The following is a 14702-nucleotide window of genomic DNA, read 5'->3' as shown; positions in this document are numbered from 1 at the left end:
TTGTGCAGCTTTTGTATAGATGTTCATAACGGCCTCATTTTGTAACCCCAAACCACAAAGATTAAAAGTCCTGTCAACTATGGTTGCCACGCAGCTTCCGGTTTGAGTCCGGATTTGAGTGACGCTGATCCCGGTTGTCAGCTCGCGCTGTTAAATCACGTGACAGGTCGGGATGTCTTCCATTTTCTCCATTATTAACTCGTATTAGCCTCATTAAAGCCATCTAGACTGTCTTGATGAGGAATAGAGAGAGGGGGCATGGTGATTCTGTTGGCGTATGATCAAACAAAGATGCTGGATTTATTTGAGATTTTAGCGATTCTCGGTTCAAGAGAGGGTGATCCCAACGTCTCTCGCTTCAGAAGAAGTGGTCTCACCTGATATCTTTTTTAAAGTCAGTTCTCTGTTCCTACCTTACCAAATTACCTGACTGACATTGCAAGGAATGCATCAATATGCACAACAGGCAATTCCAGTGAACATGACACTTGACACATACGTCTCATATCCTCCGTCAATAACCACCCGAGAAAATCGAAGACGAAGCGGAAAAACACGCAATGCACCTGCATTCTATTGTCTTTTCTCAAACTTGCATTAACCATCTGAATTTAACTCGTTACCATTTAGCGTGAGAAATGGCATGGACTAAACTAGTTAAGTTTTAGGTTCGGTTTTTACTAAAAACTAAAGGCAAAGCGTAGCCCCTGGCGAAGTTGAAATCCGGAAGTGTTTTTCCTCAGATACAACATTGAACACCTCTTTCTCCAGTTGCTAATGAGTATTGACAGTTAACAGGTAGATGTATGGCGATACATCATCTTCGGTTCTCGTGGATCGAAAACTGTTTGGTGGTGTACCAGGCCATAGTTATAGGCCTATTGTATTAATAGCACCACTGTTGAACAAATCTAAGTTATTTTTTTTTAAATCAAGGCATTGCCAAGTCTGTCCTCTTGCATGATGTATTCTCTGGTTCAACTGATCAATCGCTTCATATATATTACTAGTACCAGAATATCACAACTAAGGAGCAGATCCACCATCTTAAATATTTCGAAGATGAAATTGGAAACAGGTGTTATGGCTATATCTGCCCTCAAAATTTCTGCGAGTGTGACTGTTGCCACTTCCTTCGTGGTGTATTATTCCTTTAACTCTGGTTAGGATCTCAAAACTTCTGTTCATTCGAAAACACGTCTTGGAGAGATTTCCGACATACATTATCTCAGCTTAGAGAAATCGAAATCTTATAACCGGTTATGAAAAATCCATACGAAAATGCTTTATGTGACAGCGCTTCTCATTTCCCATGTACAGGCAGCTTGTAGTGCATTGCTTGTGGGAGGAAAAGGCCCTTGGGCTATGTTGGGTAGACGGAGAATCACAGATGCAGTCCCATTAGTCTGGTAATGACGTGTTCATCCTTGGTATACGTTGTGTTTGAGATCTGCTTTCAGTGGTTACCAGTGAGTACAGTCGTTTGAAGAAGATATCCACAATATTTCTGGCTTTTGCGCGAAATTTACGCAATGACTTTCTTCGAAATTTGTTTTCTCTTGAATCTGATTTTGGTTACCAACATAGTTTGCAGGCTTGAGCTTACCAAGAAAAACATTAAGGGGCCCGATTAACATTTTTTTTCCGGAAAATTTATTATTTATTGTTGAGGTAGGCTATACCTTGGCATGTTCGTAGATGTACATGAAAAAAATTAACTTAAAGATTTGAAAATTGCTCGAGTTACCCATTGTTTATGTGAAAGAACCAACAGTTCTTGTGAAAGATCCAACGTGACCATTTGCTTTTGACAGTGACAGTACAGCGTCTCTTCACCATAACGATGCATGAAGGAGTATGTAAATGGTCTTCTTGATAGATCTTTTGAAACACACCAGTTCTTTGAAGAGGGATTCTTTGTGGTTTGATAATAATACGAGGATATTCACTCTTGGGTGGCTTATGCGCATAACGATAGTGAAAGCAATTCTCAGAAGTAACGTTCACTGTTACTATAATACAGTTTGTCAGAATGAAAAAGACATACGATGTTTTTTTTAAATTAATGAACTTGAGAAAGAATTATTCCAATACATGTATTATATTGAAGTGAAGTATTGCCGTACGTATGAATCTTTTGTTTTGAGTTTTGAATTTGAAAGAATAAACAGTTCATGTTATAAATTGAAGTCGTTGACAAAGATTCAGCCACTCTACAATCGTCTGTTCATAGATTCAATCATACAAATTTTACAGATTTGGAAAAGCAGGTTAACATAAAAATGAGTGCCACCATAACTAGGTTTGTCGGGCCAAATCCTCCCCACCAACAGCTATGCTCTTTTGCTGCCAAATAACCAAAAGCACTAATGCATAACGGATATAGTCAGTGTATTCCCACCGCGGACTTTGTGTACATTTGTGGACTTATTCAGGTCCTCACCCTGGTGCATTCTTAGATACACCATTGCTTTATAATGGCTGACGTTTATGGCCTGTGTTCGCAAACAGCCACATGCATTCCTTCCCATTCTGTGCATCAACCCCCTGCCCTCAGCAGTGTCAAAGATGAGACCACGAAACCTGCATCAAACACGGGTAGACTATAGTCAAAGGCTTCTGTACATTCACTCAGCACACCCCTTTAGCTGGTGGGATTGTCCCATGGCCTGGCAGCACAATCCGTCTCCCCGTGGGCCATGGGACCGCGCTGGCCTGCCCAGTCCCATTGCTGCAGCCTCCGTACCACATGAGGTCGCGCCACGATTCAGATCCCAACCAGATATCAGTTTAGGCAAACAGCAACTTTTGTGCTCTTCATATTGTGGAGAGTTTACATGAGAATGGATACCGTGGCGGGCGCCTGAAAGCGGCACAAAAGATGGCCGAAATCTCTGGATCCCGGGCGGAGCGGTCCCTTTGGTCTGTGGGCTGCAGCTTTGTCCCCTAAAGACCTACCCCTTGAGCCCCTTGTCATCGCCCTAATTAGTCAGATGCGAGGCTTTCAGCTAAGAAACCCAGGAATAGTCGCTACTGGATAAAAGGCACCGCGCGACGATTTTGAGATTCAGGCCATGTGAGATTCTTGAGGGCGATGCCGCTGGTGCCGAATTAGGCGGTTTTGACCGTATCAGGTGATGCCGAGGCCGTAATTATGATCCAAAAGGTGGTAACACCGGATGACCATTCTTGTGAGGAATTTTAAAAAGCCTCAGAACTGAAATTAATTGATCATATCATTTCTTAACCAATAGAAACCGTTTCCTAATGAAGGCATAGCTATATAATTGGTGACAGTTCTCAGGAATTTGGAGCTACCGGACAGGTATAAAAAATTAAATGGATGACGTGAAATTGACATGACATTGACATATACTGGGCTCAAAAATCAATGGATCCACCCTTTCCTTCCACACAACACTGTCGAGTATTGGCAGATTAAGACCTTAACAATCTTTCTGCAATTTCAGGTCAAACCCCAGGAAAGTTTTAACACAGAGAACCAAGGGTTACAAGAGAACCCAGACCTAAACTCGCAGCGACATGTTGGCTGCTGCAAATAAATAAAATATGTCCCCGAACACGCGATGTCAAACGATTTGATTTCACCGTTCGTGCACCATTCAAATCACAAATCAACGTTTGAGTTTATCTCTACAGAGGAGTACAAACCCACCCAAAGGTTTGCGTGGAAATGCCGAATCTTTCAAAATATCATGAAATTGCGAAGATCTGCACGCGAACTTGAAAGTTATCAGAACGATTTGCACAATAAGTCATCATTGAGCTCCGGTATCGGTTTTGAAATTGGCGGATAATTTCAGATTTCATTCAATCTGATCGCGCTGTTCGGTCATTATCTTGAATCTAACGGAATACGGTCATGATTTCAACAATTACCAAACATGCGACGTTCATATTTTCTCCTTTTCTGGATAATTCGCGCCGATTATGTAAATAGGAGGCCTTATCAGTGCATGATGGGAGTCTAACGGGGCGGAAACGCCGCCATTACTGCGTTTGCTGCGGTAATCTTGCCTGCACATTGCGCACCTAATTGCGCAACTTGATTACAGGTTCACAGTCGTGGATGCAATCTATATTTCTGCACGTGATTACCGATCTTTGAACTTTTTGTAAAACTTGCATCATTTTTGAAGCAGAAGATATCAAAAGTCACTTTGTCAGTTCTTGCACGTGCACTGCCCTGTAATACCAAAAATGACATAATTACCGGGCGTTTCTCGTACGGGAAATGAGAAATTGAACAATTACGAAATCAACGTGGGTCGTTATAAAAACGGTACAATCACACCTAGATCAATGAGTCAATAAATTTCATCGAATATTCAACTCTCAGCGGCTCGTTCCCCCCCAAAAATGATAGCGCTTTGTTGGTTATCGATTTGGAGCGAAGCATTTGCCGATAAAATACATTTTAGATCTAGTCAAATAATTGTGTACGGTACTAATTCATTGAACCTCAATGTTTTGTGAAAAGTTGCCCTCGATAGTGTTGGATCAAAATCATGAGGAGAAGAAAAGAAAATTCGCTATTCGTAATCTGAGAAGATATTTTTGCAAAATAGGATGCCAAAGAACGTTATAATTATGACTGAGACATTTTCCTTTGCGTTCTTCAAAAATGTTGGTCACCCAAAACTACTTCCCCATTCCAAAGTCAAAAAAAGAAATGCTATACCTGGTTGCTCATTGCGGTGACCTATTCACCACATATCACCGGATGACCTATCTTCCACGCATATTCACCTTACTTTGCGGTAGATCTTTGAGAAGCTTTGAAGCTACCGCTACGTTATGCAGCATAGCGTAAGCTCTAACGAGCGTACAAAATATTATCTTGGCGTAAATTGCAAAAATAATACGGCAACTTGGCTCTGATTAGTTGGGTAGTCGTTTATAGTGTGTAAAGCTACGGGGAGACAGATGCAGGGTTAAAGGCTGTTGGAAAATAAATACTGGTATTCGGTGTTTCGTGCTCATCGTGAATAGGTTTTGCATCTAACGAGAATAAGTCTTCCAGTGCATTCTGCCTTTTCTACATCTTGTAATAATTCAAAAATGCACCACACACCGAAAAAATCTTAATTGCCCTCGAAATTGAGCATTTCAGCGGCCTTTTCTTTTGTGACAGGCCTATCCGAAAAAAGGTGGCCTTATCATCGTACTTTTTCAACACGCCATCTTTTACTTAATCAAAATCTCGACATTCGTGCGATGCATCTCCAAATTAAAATTCTCATCATTTCTAATTCTATTCCAAAAAGGGAGAGTTTCGCCGCAGATTTAACATAAAGTCTTCAAATATTTTCCGTCCCGACTGTAGGTTCCCAAGGAGTACAGTGATAGTATTAGTAATATCGTGCTCTGTCATCCGGGTAATTAACACTCCTCAGCAACGAGATGGTGTTCTTAAGTGTACAGGTTAAAAGGATCAATAGAGACGTTAAGAGATGGATATCCTGTACTTGGGGAGGAGGATATCTTGAGTGATACCGTGGTTGCAGCTGTGCATGATGTTGGTCACCAGTGCAAGACGATGTTAGAAACAGTCAATTCATAACAAATGATAATGATTATCAATGGCATATATACGTGTTTTTAAAGGTTAATGACAAATAAACCGATGTCTAAAAGGTACAATAAAAAGTGATACGGATGTGTTTTAATGTCTAATCCATTCGTCTATCGTTTATCTTTACAGCCCGGGCTTGATGACGGTGGCAGCTATCTAGGTGAACACAGCACAGTCATACGCAAAGGTATGTCCAATATTATAAGACCATAGGGAGGTTTGGTCCACAACTGATACGGATACTTATCACGTACATCATAAAGTGCGTATATGTATCCGTAGAGGTTGCTAATCTGAACCTCACTATTACTTCCAAGGCCAGTTGTTCAATGGGACACGTTTTTGGCGTGGAAGCCTGCAGCAGATTCTGCCAGTAGACTAACGCCAAGGACAGTTGACGCATTGAACAACTAACTCCTGCTCAGCATACTAGTTGGAACCAAGGATTCGGTAACTGATTACCTGTGATGTGTTATACCAAACCTTATCCCACATCCTAGACCCTGTTTATTAGTTTTGGCATATCATAGTTGGAACAAACCTTTCAGAGATGGCACACTTCCATATTTGACACACATGCCAGCATCATACGTCATGTAGTTTTACCAAGCACCGAATCCTTGATTCCTATCGTGCACTTTACATTTCATCCCTCTATTGCTTACGTAGTTATCTTTATGGCAAAGAACCAGTTCTTCCAAATTCACTTCTTTGTACCATCATCACCTGGTTACATTGTTGACATTTATGTGCCTGCCATGCCTTTTATGCAAAATCATATCAAAAACTAATGGTATATGCTTTCTCACTTTGCTAGTATGCTGTGGTGCATAACATCAAATATACACTTCAACGTACGTGTACTGAAGTGTGCATGCTTTTACCATTATTTTCGTTTCGTTAAATACATTTTGTACACGTACATGTATCTTGCATACCAAAAGGTAAAGAATAATTGAAATTGTAGAAGATATCTGAGGGAGAACTGTGTTTTTTTAATCGTTATCCTCTACATGTTAATCTAACAAGAGAAGTGACAACATGATCTGAAATTCTAAAATTGCTTTTTAAATAATTCGCGCAGATCTTTTTTTCAAAAACCTAACAAGTAGATTACTGCTTGAACCAAACGCTATGCCAGTCTCAGCAAATTGCGTGCGTTCGTGGTATAGAGAAGCTGCTTCAGCGTGCGTGCGTCGCATACCCAATATTGCAAAAGTACAGCTTCGTTGCCACCTCATTTAACCTCGATTCTGTTGTCCAGTTTGTATCAAGCATTATATCACAAGGTAGATTGGTTCAATTGTCTGTACCATACCTATTAATTAGTCACCAACACGTAAAAGCCGGAGTTTCCAATGCATCTACCTCCTGGTTAATTCCAAATGAAGTTGATGGAAAGATGTACAGTTACTGCATTGAGTTGTCTGTAGTCGATGTATAACAGTTTTTTCACGATTTGATTGAAATAAAGAAGAGAATTCAACAAGAAACTATACTACATAGAATGTACTATAGTTTCTGGCAAGTCTAACATGGAATCTTCCAGCAACATTTGCATCTGTTACTTCATCAATAAGATAGAACACCTCTATTGTATTCTAGACACAGTCTAACTCCAGGAGACCGAGTCTCGCCGCTTTGTTATACGAAATTTCGATATAATTAGAAAAGATGGCAAAAAATGATGCTCATCAGGTTCACACGCACGAGTTGGACTTGATTAGTCGTCGTCGCTGACAATCAGAGCAGTCTTGGTTCCACCGAGAACAGCACGTTCCGAGGCCGGCAAAAGTGAAATGGAGGAAACAGACCGTGGTTTAATGAGCGCTGAGGACATCTCAAGAAGGATGTCTGAACACGAAAAGCCACAATGTTAGTTTTGTGTTGCACGGGAGGACTGAATCCGCCAATTTTTGGTACAGCCATCGCCATTTCGGAACAATGCTTGGCCAATACAGAATACTGTTACATGACATCTGGTCTTCCAAACACCACTGGCAAAAACAGATAAGAGATTTCTTCTTTGACTTCTTGCGATATATAAAGAGAAAATGTTCCTTCTGCATTCCATATCCTGTTGCCTTACATCTATGGATTTAAATTAACCTTGCCCGAAGCCTTTAGTACCTTCAGGCGAGGCCTATTTTCCACAGTCTCCATATATCACACTTAAAACTATGTCAACTGGTGACGTCATCCGCTGCCATCTTGGATTGCCCCCGGCCATTTTGAATTGCCAGCGGCGGCGGCGACCCTGCGCCTTCTCAGTGCTCACGTGTAGTTTGAGTGCATGTACATTTCCCTGAGATATGGATCCATCATTACTTGGTTGTCCTCTGTTTTTCCTTGAGGCGATCGACCTTTAGAAAGCCGCGAGCGACTGTCTTCAAAATAGATCAATTCGCAGGAAACTTCCCCACGGGCATGTTACACTAACAAGTGCGGATTTGTGGTTGAGAATTAAATGTTATATGCACATGGGGGACGTGTGTTTAACACTGACTGTAAAGCCGGGTTAACCCTTGCCGTTTTTTAATCCTTTCGGAACTGATTTGTAAACAGCCAAAATACGGCAAGTGCTGAAAGCGGTTAGAGATAGAATAACGAGACTCAAGCAGAAGAGGAGGTAGATGTTCGCCAAAGATGTGGCAATAAAATCTGCGAATTCCTTTTCATTAGCCTCTTTCTCTGTCTTTCCTGGAGAAAAAAGAACACCTATCCAGTTAGCATGCTGTCTTTCTAGTACAGCGGCGAATCCCATTATATTCAGCTGAAGGAGACAAACACTTTTTGTTACCTTTAGCTAGTTACAATGCCACTGATGCGGCGAAGACTATAATAGAAATCATTGCGCATCTAGCCAGTTGGAATATGATTTATGCTGACTCAGCGCTTATTCCGTCCGATTTGCTCTCGCCGCAAACCGGTCTTCTTTTCCGAGATATAACGTCGTTACCGACGTCTAAACACATGGGTTGTCCTAACATCCGGTAAATATTAGCTATGTAATCAAACAGCGTCCATCGCGTTCACATTACCCGGGAATTCTCCTGCTAAGTACACTGTAAGGTGTTTCTAAAACTCTCCATACATTGTTGAGGTGTCGAGGTAATTAATTCTCATCTAACTTCGATTTCCACGCAACAAAGCGTGGAGTGATCTCGCTCGGAGTCGTACAAAGGCAAGGGGCTCGGGTTACAGAACTGAACGAGAGAGTCAATATTTCCGCGGTCGACACAAGATGGCTTTTACAACATTTAAACTAATTCCGCAGCTCTATTCAATCATGTCTACACCAGTTTGATACACCACTCGAAGAGTCAATATGACTAAAGTTACAAGTTATTGTAAAAGTCAGATTCCGACCTGCTTATGTTCTGTTTACATAACATGGCAGCAATATTAATACACTTAAATAATCGGAATACCAGTTAATTCATTTCGGATATTCTATCATGGGACGGACAACTGACAAAGACCATTGCGATGTCAATATTTTAGCCCCTACAAACTGTGTCTATTTTATCTAAGACACAAATCATTTCAGCCTCTGAAACTGATTAATGAAATACTCGGCAGTCACCTTTTGTTATTCAACAATTGATGGCCTTGAAATGTTTCGATATGATGACACCATTGTCTGTCAAAAACCCCTCTGATCGGGAGTTGACCATCAATAATGCTGACAATGTGCACATGGGAGGTCGTTTTATTAGCTCGGTGCTAAAGAACAACTGATGTCCTTGAAAGGGTAAAGGTTTGGGATCTGTTTATGTACTTTTAAAACTTGAATATTTCACTATCCATCTTCAACCTCTAAAGAATCGGACAATGTTACACCTCTTGTAGTTTTATTAGCTCTGTGCTCTAGACTATGATGTCCTTGAAAAGGGATCCCTGAGTTGGATGGAATGATGATTAGTCTTTGCGTACACTACTTCAGCGCCATCTTGTCCATCTTGTTCATCTTGACCCTCAATAGTCGGACATAGCTACGCCCTCGGACTAATACCGGACGTTACGACTGCTTCCTGTCACCCTCATGCTATCTTCCTAAAGAAGAGCAAGGTCATTTTAGACCAACAACAATCCTTGTCTGAGAATTTATCAGAAAACGAAGGACGAAATTAATGAGGCAGTGTCACCTGTTTTGATGACGCTGCACGGTAACATCACAGGAGTCGGTCACGTTTCCCTCAGTTTCTGTGACGTAGATTGAAATATCCGAGTCGAAATACTCTCGAGTAATGGACGAGTTCAGTTGTGTTATGCCATATCCGGCGCTCTATACCGTTTGATATATTTTCTTATCATTTCTTTCGTCACCTAGCCCATCTGCAAGATTTCCAAAACAACGATTATTCATGTTAACAAACTATGCATATATGATAAGGCCCGTAACGTGCATAATCATTTATTTAAAGAAATACCTCCTGGTCTCTTCGACAGATAATTTGGTGTGAATAAAATGGCCGGGGGCTCTTGACCAATCATTATTGATGCGGGTCGTGACGTCGCGTGTGCATGACTGCATCCGCTGTAGATAGGGGTGTCAAAAAGATACAATAACTTGATGGATATTTCCTAGATGCACAGAATACCTTAAGACAAAGAATAAAAAGATGAACAGAAAAATGTGAAGCGACACATGTCCATTTCAGCGTATCTTCGGTGACATCTTATGACAGTGTCACCCCAATCGGGACGCTCGGAAGCCTCCTTGACAGGTCGTTAATAAACTACTAATGACCCCATGTCATTAGGGTAAAACATTAATGATGGATTAGTTTAGAGCATTGTTTGCATACTGGTTACATTCTGGACTTGAATATACCAATTGTCTGTTATCAAAAAGTCATTCCGGGCTGTGACCTGCCTGCTCTCCTGATGATATCTTTCAGTTGATAACACTTTTCAAGTGCCAGCACTTGTTTCGAATCTAACTGATTCAGATTACGAGTAGATCTAGACTGATAGAATAAAAGAACATCACTGTGAACTTGTAGATGCAAAAAGTACAATCACCCTTCTTTGTGATAAAACTCCCCACATCGTCTTCCATTCACTAAAGTGCAGTTAATCTTGCACACTGTGTTAACCGTACCTGGTTCTCTGTCATTGTTTTCGTCCTAAAATACAGCAAGAACAAACAGCATCTGTCTGATTGGTTGTCATAGTGTGACGTCATCATATTGTCCTGTTGGATAGAATGCATTAGATTATAACAAACAAATAGCATACATAACCTTTCGCCAGTAAATGTCAAGCTTTATATTTTGAAATGAACGATTGACTCTTTCTTTCCACACTAAGATGAGGATAGTTCAATTTGCATTCGTCTTCAGCAAAAACAGCCAGATATCGAATCAGACAGTAACGAAGCAAATCCTGTGAAACCTGATCCAGAATCTGACATTTTTATCCACGGGGGACCGAAACCTGTGACTGCAGCTTGGAGAGCAAGTTAGCATTCCCCAAGAGACGGAACAAGGCGTTTTTATGTCGGGGAATAATAATCTGATAAAATGGTTTGGGTTGAGACATATTTAGCTCAATCAAACTCACCTTAACTCGGAAAATGTGATAAATCTGAACACGATTTTTCATCTCAACTTGACCAATACAAAGTAGTTGCCAGTGTGCATAGTCCACGATATTGTCGTTCTGATTCATCTGAAACTGATTTTCCATTTACACCTTTGGTTAACTTGGGACCGCCGTCGTGATGGGCGCAGTTGTTTTCCTTAGTTTTATCTGCCTTATATTGCCTTATAAATGTTCAAATGGCTAATGTTGTCGTCAGCTTGATACTTAGGGCCTAAATGTCCCTTAACTGTGTCACCTTTATGGACTTTACCTGTGAACTTATTCAGACAACTGCTGATTTTAATTGGCATCCTCGACGTCTGTATCCCCGGTATGGATGTCATCTTCAAAATATACACAATGCTTTTATAAGAACACTTCCACATTTTGTAGAGTTTGAATGACATTTTTTTTGATCTAATGACCTTTTCTATGACGCAGGCCGGTCTCGAGATTAAGGAGGGGGTATAATTCCATCAAAATTGAGATGGAAGGTTATCTTCTCTCGTCGTTTTGTTTTACCTCCCACGTGAACCAATCTGAGGTGGGAAGCAGCATGTTGTAGAAATGATAGCTAATCATCTACTGAGGTGGTTAGTTTGTATCCTTGTCCAAATTGATAGCCCCTGGTTGTCAACAATGGTTAAACAATGGCCTTAAACAGATCAACGCATCGGTGTCATGGTCGATTCCCGTGATCTCTCGTGATCTCGTGAGCGTCCACTCTGCCCCCTGACGCTCCGACCAGTCGCCCAGTGGATAATTAGCGTCACATAGATTGTTTAAGCCCGGTTGAGGTTATAATAACCAGGACAGGTGAACCAAAGTGCACAAATTAACACGGCCACTGGGGAACACGGAAAACGCGGCCAGACGATGATATATGCTAATAAGGCAGAAACACAATCCGATAATGTGAGATAGAATTTACGGACAAGCCGTGGAACGACAATAACAAGATTAAAGACCAAGAAACAGCTCCAGTGAAAGTGAGAATTTCTTAATCAGGACCCCTTCTTATTAAGTTCTCCAGTAATGAAATTACGGATTTGGGAAATTTCATTTTGTCGTGACGTAACGTTATAAATATTGGTTTCTTCCTTGGCGCGGAGATCCCGACATCTGCCTCCGTACTACTCAAATGGAGTTCCGCCTCCGGGGTAGATGTAGCAGGGGATTTGGACGCTATTTTTGATAATGAGCGAGAGAGCCTGCCGGCCACTGACGCGACAATTATCGAGGAGATTTCCCTGTACTTCCTTAACCGAACCCAGGTAGGCGCCGGACCGGTATAGAAAATTAGCGGCATTTAAATATAGTTCAAAGATATGCAAAACAAAGAATGACGGGGAATCACAATGGTGAAATCTTGTACCACGTATAAGTGGAGGCTGGAACAGCAGATTTCGCATAATTAACATCTTCTTCTGAGACTCGCTTTGGACAAAGACACAGACCTCTGGGACTAGATAGGGAACAAAGACAGAAATGACTTGCTGCTAAAGACGCTTTCCAACACAGCGCGACACTTTCCAAAACCTTTGATTTTCCCGAACGAATTCGATTTTTTTTCGTTCAATTTCATTCAATTTCGAAAGTGTCTGATTATTCTCCTTGAGTGGTGTTCTCACTCGATTTTTCTCACGGTTCATGTGTATTTCCTTGGTGTCTGTTGTCGTCTTCGTTCCAGTGGTCCCTTAGGGATTGGTGGGTGGGGCAGCCTCTTATTTCTACTGAGGTATCCCCTGATTGAAATAACTGCAGGAGAAACGCACAACTGCAGGTTGACATCAGGTATAATAGGCAAATTTAACGCGGCAAACATCAAAGGGAGCGTATCAGTTTTCACTTATCCTTTGTGGAAGAGTATACGGTTACTGCTTGCCCGCATTTGGTAAAAACAAGAAAATAATAAGCTGATAGGGTTCTGTGGAGAGTAAGAGGAAGATTATGACAGGAAATCATATCATAATCCGGTCGAATTCGTACCAATTTTCTATGAAAAACTCGCCCCTGATAATATTCGTATTGGAGTGGGTCATAAAGGGGAGGAGGGAGAGTGTCATTTTGAGCAGTAATTATCTGCAGAACATTCTCGTGCAAAAATATCATGTTTAGCTCAGGAATTTCTTTCCCCGATTCCATTTCTGACGACTAAACTGTGACACGGGAGAACATCCCCATGGTAAGCTGTGAATATTGCTAGTACATGTACTATACTGAAGAAATTCGTCATTCCTATGATATAAAGACCTCTCACTGATAATTTCCGACACCATCATGTCAAAAAAATTCCGGATTTTTCATTTCTATAGTTTTGTTGAAAGCTTTAGTGAATTCGTTTACAACTCAAAAAGGTGTTATTTGTAAACAATCCTTCCGCCTGTCATCAGTTGATATCAGTGTCTTACAGCGTGATTGGGAGATGTCATTGCTTGAAAATGATATCTTCATTCCCGATGATAAGAAGAGATGACACGAGGCACTGAACCGTACACACTGAGATGGGGTGCATGCATGCATGCATCTCAGTCTGTACATAGCGGAGAGCGCGTGAATCCGATCTGAGCCATTTGTGATACCTATGCTTTTTATCATCTGAGTGACATTCTGTGCGTAAAAGAAGATGCCTACATTCTGTATTGAAGCGAATGCCTCACAGTTGTAGTTTTGGAAACTCAGGTTTGGAATATGTCATTTTAGGCAAGTAAAAAAGAGTTAATGTCTACTTTGCAAATCTTCCCGATATTAAATCGTGAGTGTCCAGGTCATTCCTGCAGCATGCTAGCAGCACATTCCAGTGCCCGAGGCGACATCCCAGTGCCCTGTCCACGAGCAATCATTGCTGGTTCTCTCCTCTGGTCTTTACAAAATTACTGTAATAACCATACCGAAGCAAAGACATCAGTCTCTTATTTTCAGACAAACCCTAATCATTGCTAATGTGCCCTAATTGACTGGATGAAATCAAAGGGAATACCTTAATATTGGGAGGGGAGGAAACCTCGATATTGCACGGGGCAACCCTATGATCCTGGCCGAATTAACAAGGCGAATATGATGACGAAATTAAACTGAAAATTAGGCCATTGTGTTGCAAAATATTCTTTTTCTGGGTACATGTACAGTGTACATGCATTTGTTTTACTTTTACGATATCAGTGCTCAGAGTTAGTAGAGGGAGGCTTCAGCCAAGAATTCACCATGATGGGTGTTTTGCTCTAATGATCTCCCAAAAACACTAACGAAATGTATCTTCGATGTCTCATCATGACACTGAGACACTCCGGATAGGGAGCCTATCTACGTCACTTCCGTTTCACGCCCCCTATATTTCCGGACTATAAATTCGAACTATGGATCAATATTTGAAAGATTGAAATGTAATCTGGCGTGAAAATCAAATACCATGTGAAATAGATTAAATAAGGGCATCCATTGATAATAAGATAAGGTGTATTTACAAAGGTTTTTGGAACTTATAGAGGTGTTCCCTGGAATATTTATGAATAACATT

At 41.0% G+C, this 14702-nt stretch overlaps 1 protein-coding gene across 7 annotated transcripts in view; it reads left to right on the top strand.

Annotated features, from left to right (window-relative positions):
• LOC135486167 (transcription factor AP-2-epsilon-like) overlaps positions 1-14702 on the top strand; it is a 200619-nt gene that overhangs the window by 155272 nt on the left and 30645 nt on the right. For all 7 annotated transcript variants that reach the window (XM_064768755.1, XM_064768756.1, XM_064768754.1 and 4 more), the window contains one exon: positions 5726-5783. In XM_064768755.1, the coding sequence (XP_064624825.1) occupies positions 5726-5783 (58 nt within the window). The remainder of the gene's footprint in view (positions 1-5725; positions 5784-14702) is intronic.

This window comes from Lineus longissimus, chromosome 4 (assembly GCF_910592395.1).
Source record: "Lineus longissimus chromosome 4, tnLinLong1.2, whole genome shotgun sequence".
Classification (NCBI taxonomy): domain Eukaryota; kingdom Metazoa; phylum Nemertea; class Pilidiophora; order Heteronemertea; family Lineidae; genus Lineus; species Lineus longissimus.
The sequence above is the reverse complement of the archived record's forward strand: the minus strand, read 5'-3'. Positions and strand labels throughout refer to the sequence as shown.